The sequence below is a fragment of the Lithobates pipiens genome, unplaced genomic scaffold (assembly GCF_037356315.1).
Source record: "Lithobates pipiens isolate NorthernLeopardFrog02 unplaced genomic scaffold, aLitPip1_a1.2 Scaffold_27, whole genome shotgun sequence".
In the NCBI taxonomy this organism is placed as follows: domain Eukaryota; kingdom Metazoa; phylum Chordata; class Amphibia; order Anura; family Ranidae; genus Lithobates; species Lithobates pipiens.
This window is the reverse complement of record NW_027507788.1, coordinates 20,575,159-20,593,919: the sequence shown is the minus strand read 5'-3', so window position 1 is coordinate 20,593,919 and position 18,761 is coordinate 20,575,159. Positions and strand designations below refer to the sequence as shown.

The following is an 18,761-nucleotide window of genomic DNA, read 5'->3' as shown; positions in this document are numbered from 1 at the left end:
TAGTGGATGTTGTCTGTGTGCCTTCTACGCAGAATACATCTGTATCTACCCTTCATTGCTGTTCTCTAATTGAGCCATCTGCCATCTGCAGGAGTTAGTGGGTGACTGGGTGTTGTCTGTGTGCCTTCACCGCAGAATACACCTGTAGCTACCCTTCATTGCTGTTCTCTAATTGAGCCATATGCCATCTCCAGGAGTTAGTGGGTGACTGGGTGTTGTCTGTGTGCCTTCACCGCAGAATACACCTATATCTACCCTTTATTACTGTTCTCTAATTGAGCCATCTGCAATCTGCAGGAGTTAGTTGGTGTTGTGTGCCTCCAGCGCAGTATACACCTGTAGCTACCTATATTGCTCTTCTCTAATTGATTCATCTGCAGGAGTTAGTTGGTGTTGTGTGCCTCCAGCACAGCACAGTATACACCTATATCTACCCTTTATTGCTGGTGTTCTATAATAAAGGCATCTGCAGGAGTTAGTGGGTGTTGTGTGCCTCCAGCACAGCACAGTATACACCTGTATCTACCCTCTATTGCTGGTGTTCTATAATAAAGGCATCTGCAGGAGTTAGTGGGTGTTGTGTGCCTCCAGCAGAGCACAATATACACCTGTATCTACCCTTTATTGCTGGTGTTCTATAATAAAGGCATCTGCAGGAGTTAGTGGGTGTTTTGTGCCTCCAGCACAATATACACTACCCAATTGCTGGTTTTCCCATCTCCCTGCAGGCCATTACCATCTCTGGAAGGCCAACAAGGAGAGGCAGACAGGCACGAGCCAATAAAAGAGGGCAAGCAGGCTCTGTGTCTAGAGACAACAGTGCTGGTCGTGGACACAGTGCATCATCATCAGCACGTAGCCATGGGACACGCTTGTCCTTATTTTCGGCAGCTGGACGTGTTGAGCCGCATCATGCCGAAGACTTGGTAGAGTGGATGACCAAGCCCTCTTCATCCTCCTCATCCTCTCTCACCCAGGCTCAGGGTACTAGCAAAGCAGCTGCCAAGGAATCCTCTTCCCTCGTCTCAATGTCATCATCAGTGACTCCTTCCCTAGACCCACCACATCCTCCTGAGGAGTCCCCCGAACTGTTTGAGCACATGCTCCAGGAGGATGCCCAGTGTTTTGTAGGCTCTGATGATGATACTCAGCTAGAGGAAGGCAGTAGCGTGAGCGCAGAGAGAGGGGATGCTCAAGAAGGACAGCAATCTAGCAGTCATGTTCCACAAGCTGCAGCATACTGCCAGGTTTGCTCCAGTGATGAAGAGGTAGGGGATGATGAGGGCACTGACTCCACGTGTGTGCCTGGTAGGAGAGAGGAGGAGGAGGCACATCTCCAATGAGGCAGGATGCCCTCCGGGGGCCAGCTTAGGGGCAGCACACCGACTGAATCACACCGTAGAGCTCCGCCTGTGAAGGGCGCTGCCTCTGCATGTTATTCTAAAAGTTCTTTGGTGTGGGCCTTTTTTGAGACGAGTGCATCAGATCGCACCGCTGCTATTTGCAACATATGTCTCAAGCGTATCTCGCGTGGCCAAAACATCAGCCGCTTGGGCACCACATGCTTGACCAGACATATGTTGACCTGCCATGCAGCTCGTTGGCAAGCTTACCTCAAAGACCCCCACCAAAGAACAAAGCGGACCTCTCCTTGCTCCTCATCAGCTGGGATCTCCAACCCCACTAGACCTTTAGTCCTCTCTGAAACCTGCGCTGAGAGGAATGAAGGTGTAGAATTAGGTGTGTCACAGCCAAGTGCTTGCGGGCACTCTGCTAGCAGTACACCCACGTCCGATTGTAGCAGGCAAATTTCCCTGCCCCAGCTGCTGGACCGTCAAAAGAAGTTCACTCCCAGCCATCCACATGCCCAGAGGTTGAATGCTAGCTTGGCTAAATTGCTAGCACTTCAACTGCTGCCTTTTCAGTTGGTAGACTTGGCCCCCTTCCGTGAGTTTGTGCAATGTGCGGTTCCTCAGTGGCAGGTCCCCAAACGCCACTTTTTTTCAAGGAAGGCAATTCCGGCTCTCTACCGGCATGTGGAAGGCAATGTCCTTGCCTCGCTTGACAGGGCAGTCAGCGGTAAGGTGCATATTACCACTGACTCATGGTCCAGCAGGCATGGACAGGGACATTACCTGTCTTTTTTACGGCCCATTGGGTCACTCTTCTGGCAGCCCGCAAGGATGCAGGACAAGGTGCAGTAGTGTTAGAGGTTGTTCCGTCACCACGTCTCCAAAATGCTACTAATGATTGTGACACACCTCTCTCCTCCACCCCCTCCTCTTCTTCTTCCTCCATGGCCACTTCCAGTGCTCTGTCCTCGAAACCAGCGGTGCTTCATAGGCGTTCAAGGGGCTACGCAAGTACGCAAGCAAAACGATGCCATGCCGTGCTTGCGCTGGTTTGTTTGGGGGAAGGGGGGCCACACTGGGGAAGATATTTTGTCAGCTCTGCAGGGGCAGGCCGAGAGGTGGTTGACGCCACGCCAGCTTAAGCCAGGATTGGTGGTTTGCGACAATGGCACCAACCTCCTCTCCGCCCTCCGTCAGGGACAAGTGACCCATGTGCCCTGTGTGGCTCACGTTCTTAACCTGGTGGTGCAGCGGTTCTTGGGCAGGTACCCGGGCTTACAGGATGTCCTGAAGCAGACCAGGAAAGTCTGTGTGCATTTCCGCCGATCATTTAATGCCAGTGCTCGGCTGGCTGAGCTCCAAAAGGAGTTGAACCTTCCCAAGAACCGCCTTATATGTGACATGCCCACCAGGTGGAACTCAACGTTGGCCATGCTGCAGCAGCTGCACATGCAGCAGAGGGCCATAAATGAGTACCTGTGTGACTACGGCACCAGGACAGGGTCAAGGGAGCTCGGTTTTTTCTCACCACGCCAGTGGGGCATGATCAGGGATGCATGCACTGTCCTGTCACCGTTTGAGGAGGCCACAAGGATGGTGAGCAGTGACAGTGCATGCATCAGTGATACTGTACCTCTTGTCCACCTCTTGGAGCATACCCTGCGTGGAATAATGGACAGGGCACTTGAGGCAGAACAGAGGCAGGAAGAGGCGTACTTCCTTGCCTCTCAAGGCCCCCTTTATCCAGACAGTGTTCCTGCTGTCTCACCCATCACACAGGAAGAGGAGGAGGAGGATTGTGTCAGCATGGAGGTGGAGCCTGGCACTCAGCAGCAGCAGTCTTGTAGGGATGATTTACAGTCCCAAGAAACCCGTGGACTTGTACGTGGCTGGGAGGAGGTAGCTGTGGATCATGTTGTCCTTAGTGACCCAAAGGACTCCGGACTGAATGCCTTAGCTAACCTACGCTGCATGGCCTCCCTGATCCTGCAAAGCCTGCGGAAGGATCCTCGTATTCTTCGGATCAAGGAGAGGGACCATTACTGGCTGGCCACTCTCCTACCACGGTACAAGGGTAAGGTTGCCGACCTTATCTTGCCATCGCATAGGGAGCAGAGGATGAGACATCTCTGGGAGGCCTTGCAGAAAGGTCTGTGCAACGCGTTCCCAGAGACTGGGAGGTTACAAACTCCTGGTCCTGGACAACGTGTTGCTGAGGCATCGGTCAGAAGGAGCGGTGGAGAAGGTGGCCGTCTGACCGATGCGTTCAGACAATTTTTTAGTCCGCAGCCCCAAGGTATGATCGGTTCCAGCAACCGTCGCCAGCGTCTGATTTACATGGTGCAGGAATACCTAGGGGCAAGGTCAGACTTGGACACTTTTCCCACCGAAAATCCTTACTGGGTCTTGAGGATGGATCACTGGCCAGAGCTTGCACAGTATGCAATTGAGCTACTGGCCTGTCCTGCATCCAGCGTTCTTTCGGAACGCACCTTCAGTGCTGCTGGTGGCTTTGTAACCAATCACAGGGTGCGCCTGTCCACAGACTCGGTTGATCGACTGACCTTCATAAAGATGATTCAGTCTTGGATCACCACTAGCTACCAAGCACTTGAAGCTGATGTAACCGAATAATTTTTTTTTAAATATCACATCCCTTCAAGACTGCCTATGCTGATGCTGAGTGACTGTCCTGTTATGTTGACTGTCTATCCTCTTCCTCCTCCGCTGATATCTTGGAAGAACATTTTTGGTTCTGGGTGATGCCACCAGCCCAATTTTTCAGCCCATGTTTAACAGGAGCGTGTTATTACAATTTTTGATGCAATGCTTTGCAGCAGGGCTCATCCCTGCACTCCAACTAGAGTATATGGTAGAGTTTGCAGCGTATAGGCCCAATTTTTCAGCCCCTGTTTAACAGGGGCGTGTAATTAAAATTTTTGATGCAATGCTTTGCAGCAGGGCTCATTCCTGCACTCCAAATAGAGTATATGGGAGAGGTTGCAGTGTCGTCGCACCGGCACCAGTGCCTAAGGCCCAATTTTTCAGCCCCTGTTTGACAGGGGCGTGTAATTACAATTTTTGATGCAATGCTCTGCAGCAGGGCTCATTCCTGCACTCCAGCTAGAGTATATGGTAGAGGTTGCAGTGTATAGGCCCAATTTTTCAGCCCCTGTTTAACAGGAGCATGTTATTAAAATTTTTGAGGCAATGCTTTGCAGTAGGGCTCATTCCTGCACTCCAACTAGAGTATCTGGGAGAGGTTGCAGTGTTGTGGCACCAGCAAGCAGTGCCTAAGGCCCAATTATTCAGCCCCTGTTTAACAGGGGCATGTAATTACAATTCTTGATATAATATTTCACAGCAGGGCCGGTTCCTGTGCCCACCGAGAGTAACTGTGAGGACTTATAGTGTTGTGGCACCAGCACCACCACCGCAACCACCAAAGGCCCAATTTTTCTACCACTGCTCAACAATGGCATGTAATTACAATTCTTGATATAATCGTTCACAGCAGGGCGCTCCAGCGCCCACCAAGAGTCACTTTGAGGGTTTACAGTGTTGTGGCAACACCAACACCTTGTTCCGCCATTTCTGCAGAGCATATAGGGCAGGCCCCTACTTTCAAACATTCAACTTACAAACGTCTCCTACTTGCAAACGGAAGGAGACAACAGGAAGTGAGATGAAAAAAGACGTACGGAAAAAAAAATTATACAGGGGTGATAAACCTTCCCTATGTTTTCCAAAAAGCTTAAAAATTTATTTTTTGACTGGAGCTACACTTTAAAAATGTACCAGTTCAAAATTACAAAACAGATTCCACTTAACACAACAAACCTACACTGTCCCTATCTTGTTTGCACCGCCTGTATACTCCTGTTCTGAGTATATAGGGCCTGGGGGCCCCACGCCTTTCTTTTTTTTAATATGGGTACGGGGGTTCCCCTTAATATCCGTACAAGACCCAAAGGGGCTGGTAATGGGCTACCTATGCCATTTTTCTCAATGATTTTCATTCATATTGCTGGAACCAGATATGACCGCAAGCAGTTTTAAATTACTTTTTTTTACGTTTAATATCAATTTGTGCAGGGACTGTTCTAAACACGGGAAACACGTGGCACTTCACAGGCATACTATAGACACCCACCAGGCACGATATTTAAAGGAATATTTCACTTCTTTTTTTTCACTTTAATCGTCATTAAAATCAGTGCTTCCGAAAAAACTGCAGTTTTTAAAAACATTTTAGGCATTGACCCATGTTCCCTGGGGCAGGAGCCAGGTCCCCAACCCCTTTTTAGGACAATATCTTGCATATTAGCCATTAAAATTAGCACTTTTTATTTTGAACATTCGAGTCCCATAGACTTCAATGGGGTTCTAAGGTTCGCACAAATTTTTGCTCCGTTCAAAAGTTCTGGTGCGAACCGAACCGGGGAATGTTCGGCTCATCCCTAGTCTTCATCCATCAGTGTACATTGCTCTTGTCAGTGGTACCATCTCTGTAAATATTCTGTAGCCTTCTGTGAATATTGGAAAGCCAGAAGCCCTCCTTCGTCCAGAACTCAAGAACGGCACATTGCCTCTTCTTGGAATCCAATATGTACCTGCAATGAAAAAAGAGTTACTATAGAGGAAGAGTTACCCTACCAACATTTGATATTTGAATGACCCACCTTTGCATTACTTTCAGTACAAATCTCTTACATCATCCATACTTGTCCAGAACTTCTGAAAACCTACCAGGTAACAGAAATTGGAATTTTAAATTTTAAAGTGGAAGTAAACCCTCCTATCGTTTTCAGCCAAGGAAGCTGCCATCTTGGCCTCTCTTTAATCTTTAACTGCCATGAAGCTGCACATGTGATCAGTTATGACACCAGCCATTGGATGGTTTGACAGTTTGGTTGAGAGCACAACCAATGTTACAGTTAACATTTCCGGCATGCCGGAAATGTAACTGTTTTTTCAAACTGTAAGATCGATGGGTTTACTTCCACTTTAACCACTTAAGGACCGCCGTATTGCCATTGTACGTCATCACAATGGCACAGGCAGGCACAAGCACGTAGATGTACGTGCCTGCATTTCAGCAGGTGGGGGGTCCGATCGGACCCCCTCCCGCTGGATACGGCGGTCCGGTTCGCTGCAGAAGCGATCCTTGATGAGGGGATGGCCGTTGGTTTCTGGCCACCCCCTCTGGATCGCTCCTGGCCAATGACGAACTTCCTCCCACTGTGTATTGTTTACACAGGAAGGAGGAAGTGATGTCATTCTCCTCGGGGCGGTCTTTTTGACCGGACTACGAGGAGAAGACTAAAAGTAAGTGTGCACCAACACTACACTGACATGTAGGTACACACAGGCACACAAACCCCCCCCCCCGATCCCCCCCCACCCCCCCCCCCCCAGTCACAGTGTCACTGATTGCATTGATCATTTCTTTACTGATCAATGCATTCAGTGTCAGTTGTAACAGTTAAAACTGTCAGGGCAGTTAGTGTTAGGTCCAGGGTAGCCCCCTATCACCCCCCAATAAAGATTTAACCCCCTGATTGCCCCTAGAGTTAACCCTTTCACCCCCTTTTGCCAGTGTCACTAAGCGATCATTTTTCTGATCGCTGCATCAGTGTCGCTACTGTCGCTAGGTAGCTAGTTATTTTTTTAGGTTCACCGCCAGGTTTTTATATCGCTAGGTACCCCGATATACTACCCAATAATGGTTTTAACCCCCTGATTGCCCCTAGTTAACCCGTTCACCCCCTTTTGCCAGTGTCACTAAGCGATCATTTTTCTGATCGCTGCATCAGTGTCGCTACTGTCGCTAGGTAGCTAGTTATTTTTTTAGGTTCACCGCCAGGTTTTTATATCGTTAGGTACCCCGATATACTACCCAATAATGGTTTTAACCCCCTGATTGCCCCTAGTTAACCCTTTCACCCCCTTTTGCCAGTGTCACTAAGCGATCATTTTTCTGATCGCTGCATCAGTGTCGCTACTGTCGCTAGGTAGCTAGTTATTTTTTTAGGTTCACCGCCAGGTTTTTATTTTGCTAGGTACCCCGATATACTACCCAATAATGGTTTTAACCCCCTGATTGCCCCTAGTTAACCCTTTCACCCCCTTTTGCCAGTGTCACTAAGCGATCATTTTTCTGATCGCTGCATCAGTGTCGCTACTGTCGCTAGGTAGCTAGTTATTTTTTTAGGTTCACCGCCAGGTTTTTATATCGCTAGGTACCCCGATATACTACCCAATAATGGTTTTAACCCCCTGATTGCCCCTAGTTAACCCTTTCACCCCCTTTTGCCACTGTCACTAAGCGATCATTTTTCTGATCGCTGCATTGGTGTCGCTAGTGTCGCTAGGTAGCTAGTTATTTTTTTAGGTTCACTGCCAGGTTTTTATAGCGCTAGGTACCCTGATATACTACCCAATAATGGTTTTAACCCCCTGATTGCCCCTAGTTAACCCTTTCACCCCCATTTGCCAGTGTCACTAAGCGATCATTTTTCTGATCGCTGCATCAGTGTCACTAGTGTCGCTAGTGTCGCTAGTTATTTTTTTAGGTTCACCGCCAGGTTTTTATATCGCTAGGTACCCCGATATACTACCCAATAATGGTTTTAACCCCCTGATTGCCCCTAGTTAACCCTTTCACCCCCTTTTGCCACTGTCACTAAGCGATCATTTTTCTGATCGCTGCATTGGTGTCGCTAGTGTCGCTAGGTAGCTAGTTATTTTTTTAGGTTCACTGCCAGGTTTTTATATCGCTAGGTACCCCGATATACTACCCAATAATGGTTTTAACCCCCTGATTGCCCCTAGTTAACCCTTTCACCCCCATTTGCCAGTGTCACTAAGCGATCATTTTTCTGATTGCTGCATTAGTGTCACTAGTGTCGTTAGGTAGCTAGTTATTTTTTTAGGTTCACCGCCAGGTTTTTATAGCGTTAGGTACCCCCATATACTACCCAATAATGGTTTTAACCCCCTGATTGCCCCTAGTTAACCCTTTCACCAGCGATCACAGTATAAGTGTCACTGGTGACGCTGGTTAGCCAGTTAGTTATTTAGGTTCCCCATCAGGTTTTTATATAGCGCCAGGGACCCCCATATACTACCTAATAAAAATTTGAACCCCCTGATTGCCCCTAGTCAACCCTTTCACCACTGATCACCGTATAAGTGTTACGGGTGACTCTGGTTAGTTTGCTTTTTATAGCATCAGGGCACCCACCATTTATTACCCAATAAAGGTTTAACCCCCTGATCACCCGGCGGGTGATATCAATTAGGTTTTAGGGTCAGGGTCTGCGTCGCCCCAGGCAGTGCTAGGTTAGTGCTAGTACCGCTAACACCCACACGCAAAGCATAAACCTCCCGTAGTGGTATAGAATCTGAACAGATCAATATCTGATCTGATCAGATCTATACTAGCGTCCCCAGCAGTTCAGGGTTCCAAAAAAACGCATTGTTAGCGGGATCAGCCCAGATACCTGCTGGCACCTGCGTTTTGCCCCTCTGCCCAGCCCACCCAAGTGCAGTATCGATTGATCACTGTCACTTACAAAACACTAAACACATAACTGCAGCGATCGCAGAGTCAGGCCTGATCCCTGCGATCGCTAACAGTTTTTTTGGTAGCATTTTATATTTAAATCCGGAAGGCAGTGCTTGGTTTTCGGGGTCCCGTACGTGGCTAGGCTCCCAAAAAGTCCCCCACATGTGGTATCCCCGTACTCGGGAGAAGCAGCAGAATTTATTTTGGGGTGTAATTTGACTTATGCCCATAGCATGTGTGAGCAATATATCATTTAGTGACAACTTTGTGCAAAAAAAAAAAGTTTGTAATATTCCCGCAACTTGTGGCAAAATATAAAATATTCCATGGACTCAACATGCCTCTCAGTAAATAGCTTGGGGTGTCTACTTTCCAAAATGGGGTCATTTTGGGGGGTTTTGTGCTATTTTGGCATTTTATGGCCTTCGAAACTGTGATAGGTAGTGAGGAGTGAAATCAAAAATTTGCACCCTTAGAAATCCTGAAGGTGGTGATTGGTTTTCGGGGTGCCGTGCGCGACTAGACTCCCAAAAAGTCCCACACATGTGTTATCCCCATACTCAGGAGAAGTAGCGGAATATATTTTGGGGTGCAATTCCACATATAACCATGGCATGTGTGAGCAACATATCATTTAGTGACAACTTTTTGTAAAAAAAAAAAAAAAAAAAATTATTTTTTGTCATTATTCAATCCCTTGGGACAAAAAAAAAAAATATTCAATGGTCTCAACATGGCCCTCAGCAAATAGCTTGGGGTGTCTACTTTCCAAAATGGCGTCATTTGGGGGGGTTTTGTGCCATCTTGGCATTTTATGGCCTTCTTAAACTGTGATAGGTAGTGATAGGTAGTGAGGAGTAAAATAAAAAATGTATGCCCTTAGAAATCCTGAAGGCGGTGCTTGGATTTCGGGGTCCCGTACGCGGCTAGGCTCCCAAAAAGTCCCACACATGTGGTATCCCTGTACTCAGGAGAAGCAGCAGAATGTATTTTGGGGTGTCATTTCACATATGCCCATAGCATGTGTGAGCAATATATCATTTAGTGACAACTTTGTGCAAAAAAAAAAAAAGTTTGTAATATTCCCACAACTTGTGGCAAAATATAAAATATTCCATGGACTCAACATGCCTCTCAGTAAATAGCTTGGGGTGTCTACTTTCCAAAATGGGGTCATTTTGGGGGGTTTTGTGCTATTTTGGCATTTTATGGCCTTCGAAACTGTGATAGGTAGTGAGGAGTAAATTCAAAAATTTGCACCCTTAGAAATCCTGAAGGTGGTGATTGGTTTTCGGGGTGCTGTGCATGACTAGACTCCCAAAAAGTCCCACACATGTGGTATCCCCATACTCAGGAGAAGTAGCGGAATATATTTTGGGGTGCAATTCCACATATAACCATGGCATGTGTGAGCAATATATCATTTAGTGACAACTTTTTGTAAAAAAAAAATTTATTTTATTTTTTGTCATTATTCAATCCCTTAGGACAAAAAAAATAAATATTCAATGGGCTCAACATACCCATCAGCAATTTCCTTGGGGTGTCTACTTTCCAAAATGGGGTCATTTGGGGGGGGTTTGTACTGCCCTGCCATTTTAGCACCTCAAGAAATGAGATAGGCAGTCATAAATTAAAAGCTGTGTAAATTCCAGAAAATGTACTCTAGTTTGTAGACGCTATAACTTTTGCGCAAACCAAAAAATATACGCTTATTGACATTTTTTTTACTAAAGACATGTGGCTGAATAAATTTTGCCCTCAATGTATGACTAAAATTTAGTTTATTCGATTTTTCTTATAACAAAAAGAAGAAAATATCTTTTTTTTTCAAAATTTTCGCTCTTTTTCCATTTATATCGCAAAAAATAAAAATCGCAGAGGCAATCAAATACCATCAAAAGAAAGCTCTATTTGTGGGAAGAAAAGGACGCAAATTTCATTGGGTGCAATATTGCATGACCGCGCAATTACCAGTTAAAGCAGCGCAGTGCGAAATTGGAAAAAGACCTCTGGTCCTTAAGGTGTTTATTGGTCCGGGGCTGTAGTGGTTAAGGAAGATTCTCCCAAATAAAATGATATATACTATAATATGAATAGCCTGTCAATTATTTAAAACATTCAACTATGTACAACTCCTGCCTACTACAAGATATCCACTGTTATCTTTTCTTACTACAAAAACCTTTTCTGTGTGCCCCTCTGATTCTGAATTTTTATTCTGATTCTTTTTTTTTACTAAGGGTTTTGGGTTTTGACTTCTAAGCTAAGCCCAACATATTGTATCTGTAAGTCCCCTTGTCCAATTAGCAAAAAATTGCCAACACACTAGGAATGAAAGACCTCAAATCTTTGCTGAGGTTTTGAAATGTAACATATCTTAAGCAGAAGAAACCATAATGCCGCGTATCCACAACTGGTTTTCCAGTTGGAATAAACTCACAAGGTTTTTTCCGACGGAGTTCCGACAGACTTCCACTGAAACTGTCGTGCGTACACACGATCACAAAGTCTGACCGTTAAGAACACGGTGACGTACAGCATATACAATGGGACCAGAAAAAGGAAGTTCAATAGCCAGTAGCCAATAGCCTCCGTCTCATACTTGCTTCAGAGCATGCGTTGTTTTTGGTCTGTCAGAACAGCATGCAGACGAGCGGTTTTCCTGATAGGAATTGGTTCCGTCGGAAAGATGTAAAACATATTCTATTTCTAGGTCCATCAGAATTTTCGTAAAAGAAAAATCAGATGAGGCATACACAAGATCAGAATATACGATAAAAAGATTCTGTCTGAATTTTACTGTCGGACATTCCGCTCGTGTGTACACAGCATAACTCACTTGGTGTGCTGATAATTTAGAAATTCTCATGCTATTGCCATTGGCAATAGACCCTTCTGAAGGTTCTAAGGGTAAAGGTGTGGAATGGATTTTTGGCCAGCGATTTTTGGCCACCTGTCCAGTGAGATTGTCCTATTGATCATTGAAGGTATGGTCTGAGAGCAACAATAGGTTCTGAATTTGCAGATTAATGCGGATGTCAACTAAATTAACCCCCAAAAAATTTTGAGTCATGGGCTAATTTATATGACATTTTTTTTAAAATAAATTTGGTAGGCACATCATTTAAAGGAGAGCTCCAGCCAAAAGGGGAAGCTCCACTTGTTTGCTTCCTCCCCCCCCCCCCTTTGCTGCCACATTTGCCGCCTTTCGGTACAGAGCAGGTACCTGTTTTTGTCACCCTTCCGGGTGACATCGCTTACAATAAATGGTGGCAGCAGCACCTGTAAGCCAATTGAAAAATCATCTGGGGTGCCAACATCGCAGGATCCCTAGACAGGCAAATATTATAATATATAAAATATCATATTAAAAGTCAGCAGCTACAGTATTTGTAGAGTTGGGGGGTGGGGGTGGAGCTCAGCTTTAAATGCCTTAACCATTGTCTTTCATTTAAATGACAAAACTACAAAAAATCTTTCTCAAAACCTCTTCTAATCTCGTCTTCCTTTATTTCAGATCCTCCAACCATTAAGGTCAATACCGTTATTGAGCCTTCAGGTAATGTGTTACCTATCCACAGTTTCCTGCTCATGCCTACTAATACGTCTTTATGCATTGGTTTAATTTTGCAGTTCAGTAAGAGTGTTTTATACTATATGGCCAAAAGCTTGATGTCACCTGACCATCATATCTACATAAATGGGTTTGTTGGACATTCCATTCCAAAACCACGAGAACTTTGTTTGTGGAGTTTCACCTTGCAGCTGTAACAGCCTCCACTCCTCTGGAAAGGTTTTTCACAAAATGTGTGTCTGTAAGAATTTGTTCCCATTCAGCCAAAAAACGTTTGTGCCGTTAAGAACTGAGGTTAGATGAGAAGACTTGGCTTGCAATTGGTGTTCCAATGTATCTCGAAGGTGCTCAAAAGGTGTTTGTGTAAGTGACTTAAGTTGGCCTTAACCTTGTCTTTATGGAGTTGGCTTTGGGCACAGGGGCACAGTCATGCTAGAAAAGAAAAGAGCCTTCAGTAAACTCTTACCACAAGGTCAGAAGCGCAATTTCTAAGTGGCCAAAATTTTTATGCTGAAGCATTAAGACTGGAAAAACCTGAATTCAATAACTTGAATGGATGTCTACATAATTTTGTTTGTGTACTAAATAAAAGCCATATGTGTCTTTAAAAATATCTAAAAATTGTTTAGGTATGAAAAATAGTTATTGTCAAGTTAACAAGTTCAATTTCATTTGGGCATCTCGACATTTTAAGTTATTTTAACCGCTTCAGCCCTGGAAGATTTTACCCCCTTCCTGACCAGAGCCCTTTTTGCGTTTCGGCACTGCGTCACTTTAACTGACAATTGCGCGGTTGTGTGACATTGCACTAGGGTTGCCACCTCATCCCTTTAAAACCGAGCACATATTAATTGCACAGGTTCTGTGGCTGATTAAGGTGATAATTAAATTCACTTGGTGCCTTATCTGCATGAAATTAGCCACAGAACCTGTGTAACTCATATGTGTTCGGTTTTAAAGGGATGAGGTGGCAACTCTACATTGCACCCAAACAAAATTGCCATCTTTTTTCCCCATAAATAGAGCTTATTTTGTTTGCTATAAACAAAAAAATTGTGCCAATTTTGAAAAAAATATTTTTTACTTTTTGCTATAATAAATATCCCCCAAAAATATATATATATAAAAAATGTTTTCCTCAGTTTAGGCCGATATGTATTCTTCTACATCTTTTTGGTGAAAAAAATCATAAGGGTATATTGAGTGATTTGCGCAAAAGTTATAGCATCTACAAAATAGGGGATAGATTTATGGCATTTTTGTTATTAATTTGTTTCTATTAGTAATGGCGGCGATCTGCGATTTTTATCGGGACTGCGACATTATGGCAGACACATCGGACAATATTTTGGGACCATTGTCATTTATACAGCGATCAGTGCTATAAAATTTAACTGAATACTGTGAAAATTACACTGGCAGGGAAGGGGTTAAACACTAGGAGGCGATCAAGGGGCTAAGTGTGTCCTAGGGAGTGATTCTAATTGTGGGGGGGGGGTGGGCTTCAACTCACAAGACAGCAATCACTGCTCCCGCTAGCCCTGCCAATTAAAGGGGATGTACAGGTACACCCATTTGCCCACTGCTGCTATTTTGCCAAAGTATATCGGCATGCAGAGGTTGGCAAGTGGTTAAAGGCAAACTTTCTTTACCTCAATGCATTCTCTGCATTCTGCATGCAGCCCCCTCCTCCAGAACTCCCATATACTTACCTGAGCCTGATCTTTATCCTGCAATATGCATGAGAGCAGCGGTTCTCTTGGCTCTCTCCCTCTTCATTGGCTCAGAGACAGCAGCAGGAGCAATTGGCCATCACTAAACCACACTCTCCTCTTCATCTGTTTCTTGTTTCTTCCCCAATTTTTTTGCAAAATTTTGCAGACAGCTGTGCAAAAAATACATCCTGCACCTTGAGCACCCTGTGGGAAAAGTGTGGTTGGTGCTTGGCCAATGGTGATGATGTGATGATTTTGTGACAAAAAGCCATGGAGGTCATATATGCAAAAAAAATCTTTGAAGTAGAGACACTTACCCTATGTTTAGAGCCAAGGAGGTCCCCTTTAGTCTGTCACATTGAGAAAGGGTTTGGAAAGAAATCTGGTAGGGTAGCACTCGAACCTTATGGTAATCCTAATGTTATAGGGAGTACAGAGTTATTCAGCGGAGATATTTGGATTCTTGGGGCTGGCAGCTTCTCCGGTCCAAAAGACCTGCATTGTCTCTATTTGGTTTGTGACTTATGGATTCTGAGATTGAAGAACCATACCAAAATTTTATTGCCCAGATATAGATTTATGTTAAGACCTTTTTCAGATGAAGCGGAATCCATCAAGCGGATGACAGGTCCTCTGCGCTATACCGAATGGACACAGACGGCTATTCTCAGTGGAGCGCTTTAATGAAAAATGGACTGCCGGTCCATTTCCATCCAACTCTCATCCTATCCGTTGGATGCATGGGGAACAAATCCCCTTCCCTCTGTTTTAAGTGGACAGAATTAGATCGGATAATAGCTGGTAACAGTGGGCACATGTCCACTGACATTCACCACTCCATAGAGAACAATGGGTGGTCCGATCCGTTTTTCAGGCGGACCCATTCAGTCTGCTGGTGTGAAAGGGGCCTTTGGTAAGATGTAGACACATTTTGGGAATTTGTCAGCAGATGGTCTGGTTCAGGCAGTCTAATCCCTTGTACACACGGTCGGAGATTCCGACAACCAAACCCGTCGGATTTTGTCCGACGGATTTTGTCCGAAAACTGTTGTATACACACGGTCGGACAAAGATGTCGGAAAATCCGACGTGATGATGTTATTTCGTTACGACGGGACTACGTTCACGCTAGTAGCCAATAGCTTTGGTGTAGGAATTTGATCTGAGCATGCGTGGCACGTTGTCTGATCGCAATTCTCTACACATGATCGGAGTATGTCCGATCTGAGCATTTTGTCGGAAAATTTTACCAACAAGTTGGAAAACTTGGTCCGTCGGATACTCCGATGTAGACCACACACAGTCGGAATATCCGACAAAACGGTCCTATCGGACACATTCCGTCGGAATCTCCAACCGTGTGTACAAGGGCTTAGGGCTTCCAACCCTAATGAGAGGATAATTCTTGACGAAATGCGTTGGAATGGTGCATATTTACCTTACCCGGGAATAAATCTATATCTGGACAATAAAATGTTGGTTTAGGGCTTCAATCTCAAATTTATTTTGTGAAAGAGAATTTCTGTGTCCCCATGTTGTTGTAGCTATGTATCTTTCTCTACTTCAGAACTCTATGTTGCATATGTGATCTCAGTAGAAATAGAGGGAAAACACTGCGCTATAGTCTAATGTACACAAAAAGCAGCAGCTAACACTAAAACAAACAAAGTTCAACAAGCAAAAGGTAAAGACAGTGTAGCGCTTCTATGGTGATAAGTGTAATCAACATGTATAAAAACAAGGGTAGTCATATAACAAAAATCATATGAATAATATAAATGGGTAAAGTAAAGTCCAATTAAAATGGGTATAAGCTTCCGTAATGTAGCTGGTACAGGAATGGTTGGACCGTTTCAAAGTAAGAGGAAGATCCTACTAAACGAATGTGTCCATGTAGATCAGCTTGTCTGTAAACATTAAGGAAGGTAGATAAATACTTCTTACCAACTCTGTTGGACTCACACAGTCGTATGACAGTTGAGTCAGTAAAGCTTGAGGTCTCAATCTGGGACCAAGGAGTGGATGGAGGAAGGTCCGTCGAACTGGTGGGGAAACTCCAAACAACTGTATGCCCAATGATGTATTTCACAGGTGGGACATCAGGATAGTTTCTAATCCAGCTCAGACGCGGCCCGCTACACACCGATACTCCAATCACCCCAAAGTGGAGGGGAAGATGTTAGGGGTTTAGACCAAAAAGGAAAAAAGAAAAAGAAAAAAAGAAGAGCTCCACATGGTGCGGGTCAGATGGTATAAAATGGTAATTTATTAAAAGTCAAAAAAATTAATAATGACTTAGTGATCACGAAGAAATGGAATAAAAATGCCCCTGTCAAAGACATATGTGTCGAAACGCGTCGGGCTAGCCGTTGGCACCCTACATTGCTTTTATTCTCATTTTTATTCCATTTCTTCGTGATCACTAAGTCATTATTAATTTTTTTGACTTTTAATAAATTACCATTTTATACCATCTGACCCGCACCATGTGGAGCTCTTCTTTTTTTCTTTTTCTTTTTTCCTTTTTGGTCTAAACCCCTAACATCTTCCCCATCCACTTTGGGGTGATTGGAGTATCGGTGTGTAACGGGCCGCGTCTGAGCTGGATTAGAAACTATCCTGATGTCCCACCTGTGAAATACATCATTGGGCATACAGTCGTTTGGAGTTTCCCCACCAGTTCGACGGACCTTCCTCCATCCACTCCTTGGTCCCAGATTGAGACCTCAAGCTTTACTGACTCAACTGTCATATGACTGTGTGAGTCCAACAGAGTTGGTAAGAAGTATTTATCTACCTTCCTTAATGTTTACAGACAAGCTGATCTACATGGACACATTCGTTTAGTAGGATCTTCCTCTTACTTTGAAACGGTCCAACCATTCCTGTACCAGCTACATTACGGAAGCTTATACCCATTTTAATTGGACTTTACTTTACCCATTTATATTATTCATATGATTTTTGTTATATGACTACCCTTGTTTTTATACATGTTGATTACACTTATCACCATAGAAGCGCTACACTGTCTTTACCTTTTGCATATGTGATCTCGAATAGAGAAATTTAATCTTTGGAGCTCTTTTTTTTGTCCTGAAGCTGTGTACACAAGCCCTGAGTTGTATAATTATCTCCTAATTTTTGTTTTCTGTAGAAGCGACTTTAGAGAACCATACAGTGTCCGTGAAGGAAGGGCAGTCCGTGATTCTGAGGTGTTTGGTGGACAGTAATCCAGCATCTGAAGTGACCTGGACCAAAGGAGAGAAGACCATAGCCAGCAGTGTGACCGGACAGAAGCTCGAACTCTACCTGGCAGATGTAAAGTCCAGCGATGCCAACACATACAGCTGTACAGCACAGAACAATCATGGCGACACAAGTGACTTTGTTGACATTGAAGTGGAATGTAAGTGCTGGAATAAAGAGTACCGGTCATTTAAAGTGAACCTGTGTTTTATTTGCTATCAGCCTCTTGCAATCCCAGTACAGGGTAGGAGTAGGAGTGTAAGAGGAAGAAGCAGCACAAGGAGCCAATCAGATCATGTGCTAACATGAGGCATGCTTATAGGAGGAGAGAGCAGTGAGACAGAGAGGTGAGCTCATCACTATGCTGCTTCTCCTTTCACTGTCCAGCTACAGGCAATGGGCAAGTCCAGGAGGACTTAGGCTGAGTGCAAGTGGGTTTAATGATGCTGGCCATTAGATTGAGGATATCTAGTGGGAAAAAAAGTACTGGGTAGGGGGGGAATCGATCTGTGTATTGAAGGTGAATGTTACAGTAAAAGCTAATTTTGTTATTTTATCCTTTAATGGGTGATTTATTTAATTTTATTATTTGTGGCTGGAGTTATGAGTTAGTTAAACATCAAGCAATTTTTGCTTTTTCCTAGGATCCACATATTTTTCCAAATGAATCCAGTTGGAAAAATGTGTGAATCTTTGGTGAAAGTTATGTGATTCTTATGCCGCGTACACACGTAGCCGACTATCCGGCAGACTTAGTCCTTTAATAAGGGGGCCCCCGGATACCGGCCCCCCACCCTATGTGAATGAGTATGGGGTACAATGTACACCTACCCATTCACCTGTGAAAAAAGTAAAAAAAAAAAAACACAACACAGGGTAAAAATAGTTTATTGCACAGCTCCGGGGGTCTTCTCGCCGCCCTCCTCCGCTATCTTCTTCTAGCTCTTTTGCTAGCGGAGGAGCCCGGCTTTCTTCCTCGCCGCGGCCTCTTCTTCCGACTTCGTGGGTCTTGTCCCCCTCTTCGGTTCTTCTGCCGGGCCACCGTGCCTTCTTATAGCTCTTTTACAGGTGGTGGCCCGGTCTTCTGTCGCCGCCACCGCCGCCTTCTGTTCTTCTCTTCAGATGTTGCCTCGCAGCGTGCGGCGACTTATATAGGGACATCACCGGATGATGTCCCCGCCCATTATGGTGTCACAGTCCCAGAGGATGCTGGGACTGTGACATCATAATAGGCGGGGACATCATCCGGCGATGTCCCTATATAAGTCGCCGCGCGTCGCGCCAGAGCCATTGTGAGC

At 44.7% G+C, this 18,761-nt stretch overlaps 1 protein-coding gene across 1 annotated transcript in view; it reads left to right on the top strand.

Annotated features, from left to right (window-relative positions):
• LOC143933636 (sialic acid-binding Ig-like lectin 8) overlaps positions 1 to 18,761 on the top strand; it is a 50,305-nt gene that overhangs the window by 19,939 nt on the left and 11,605 nt on the right. The window contains exons 5-6 of the mRNA XM_077456588.1: positions 12,443 to 12,484; positions 17,372 to 17,623. Of these exons, the coding sequence (XP_077312714.1) occupies positions 12,443 to 12,484; positions 17,372 to 17,623 (294 nt within the window). The remainder of the gene's footprint in view (positions 1 to 12,442; positions 12,485 to 17,371; positions 17,624 to 18,761) is intronic.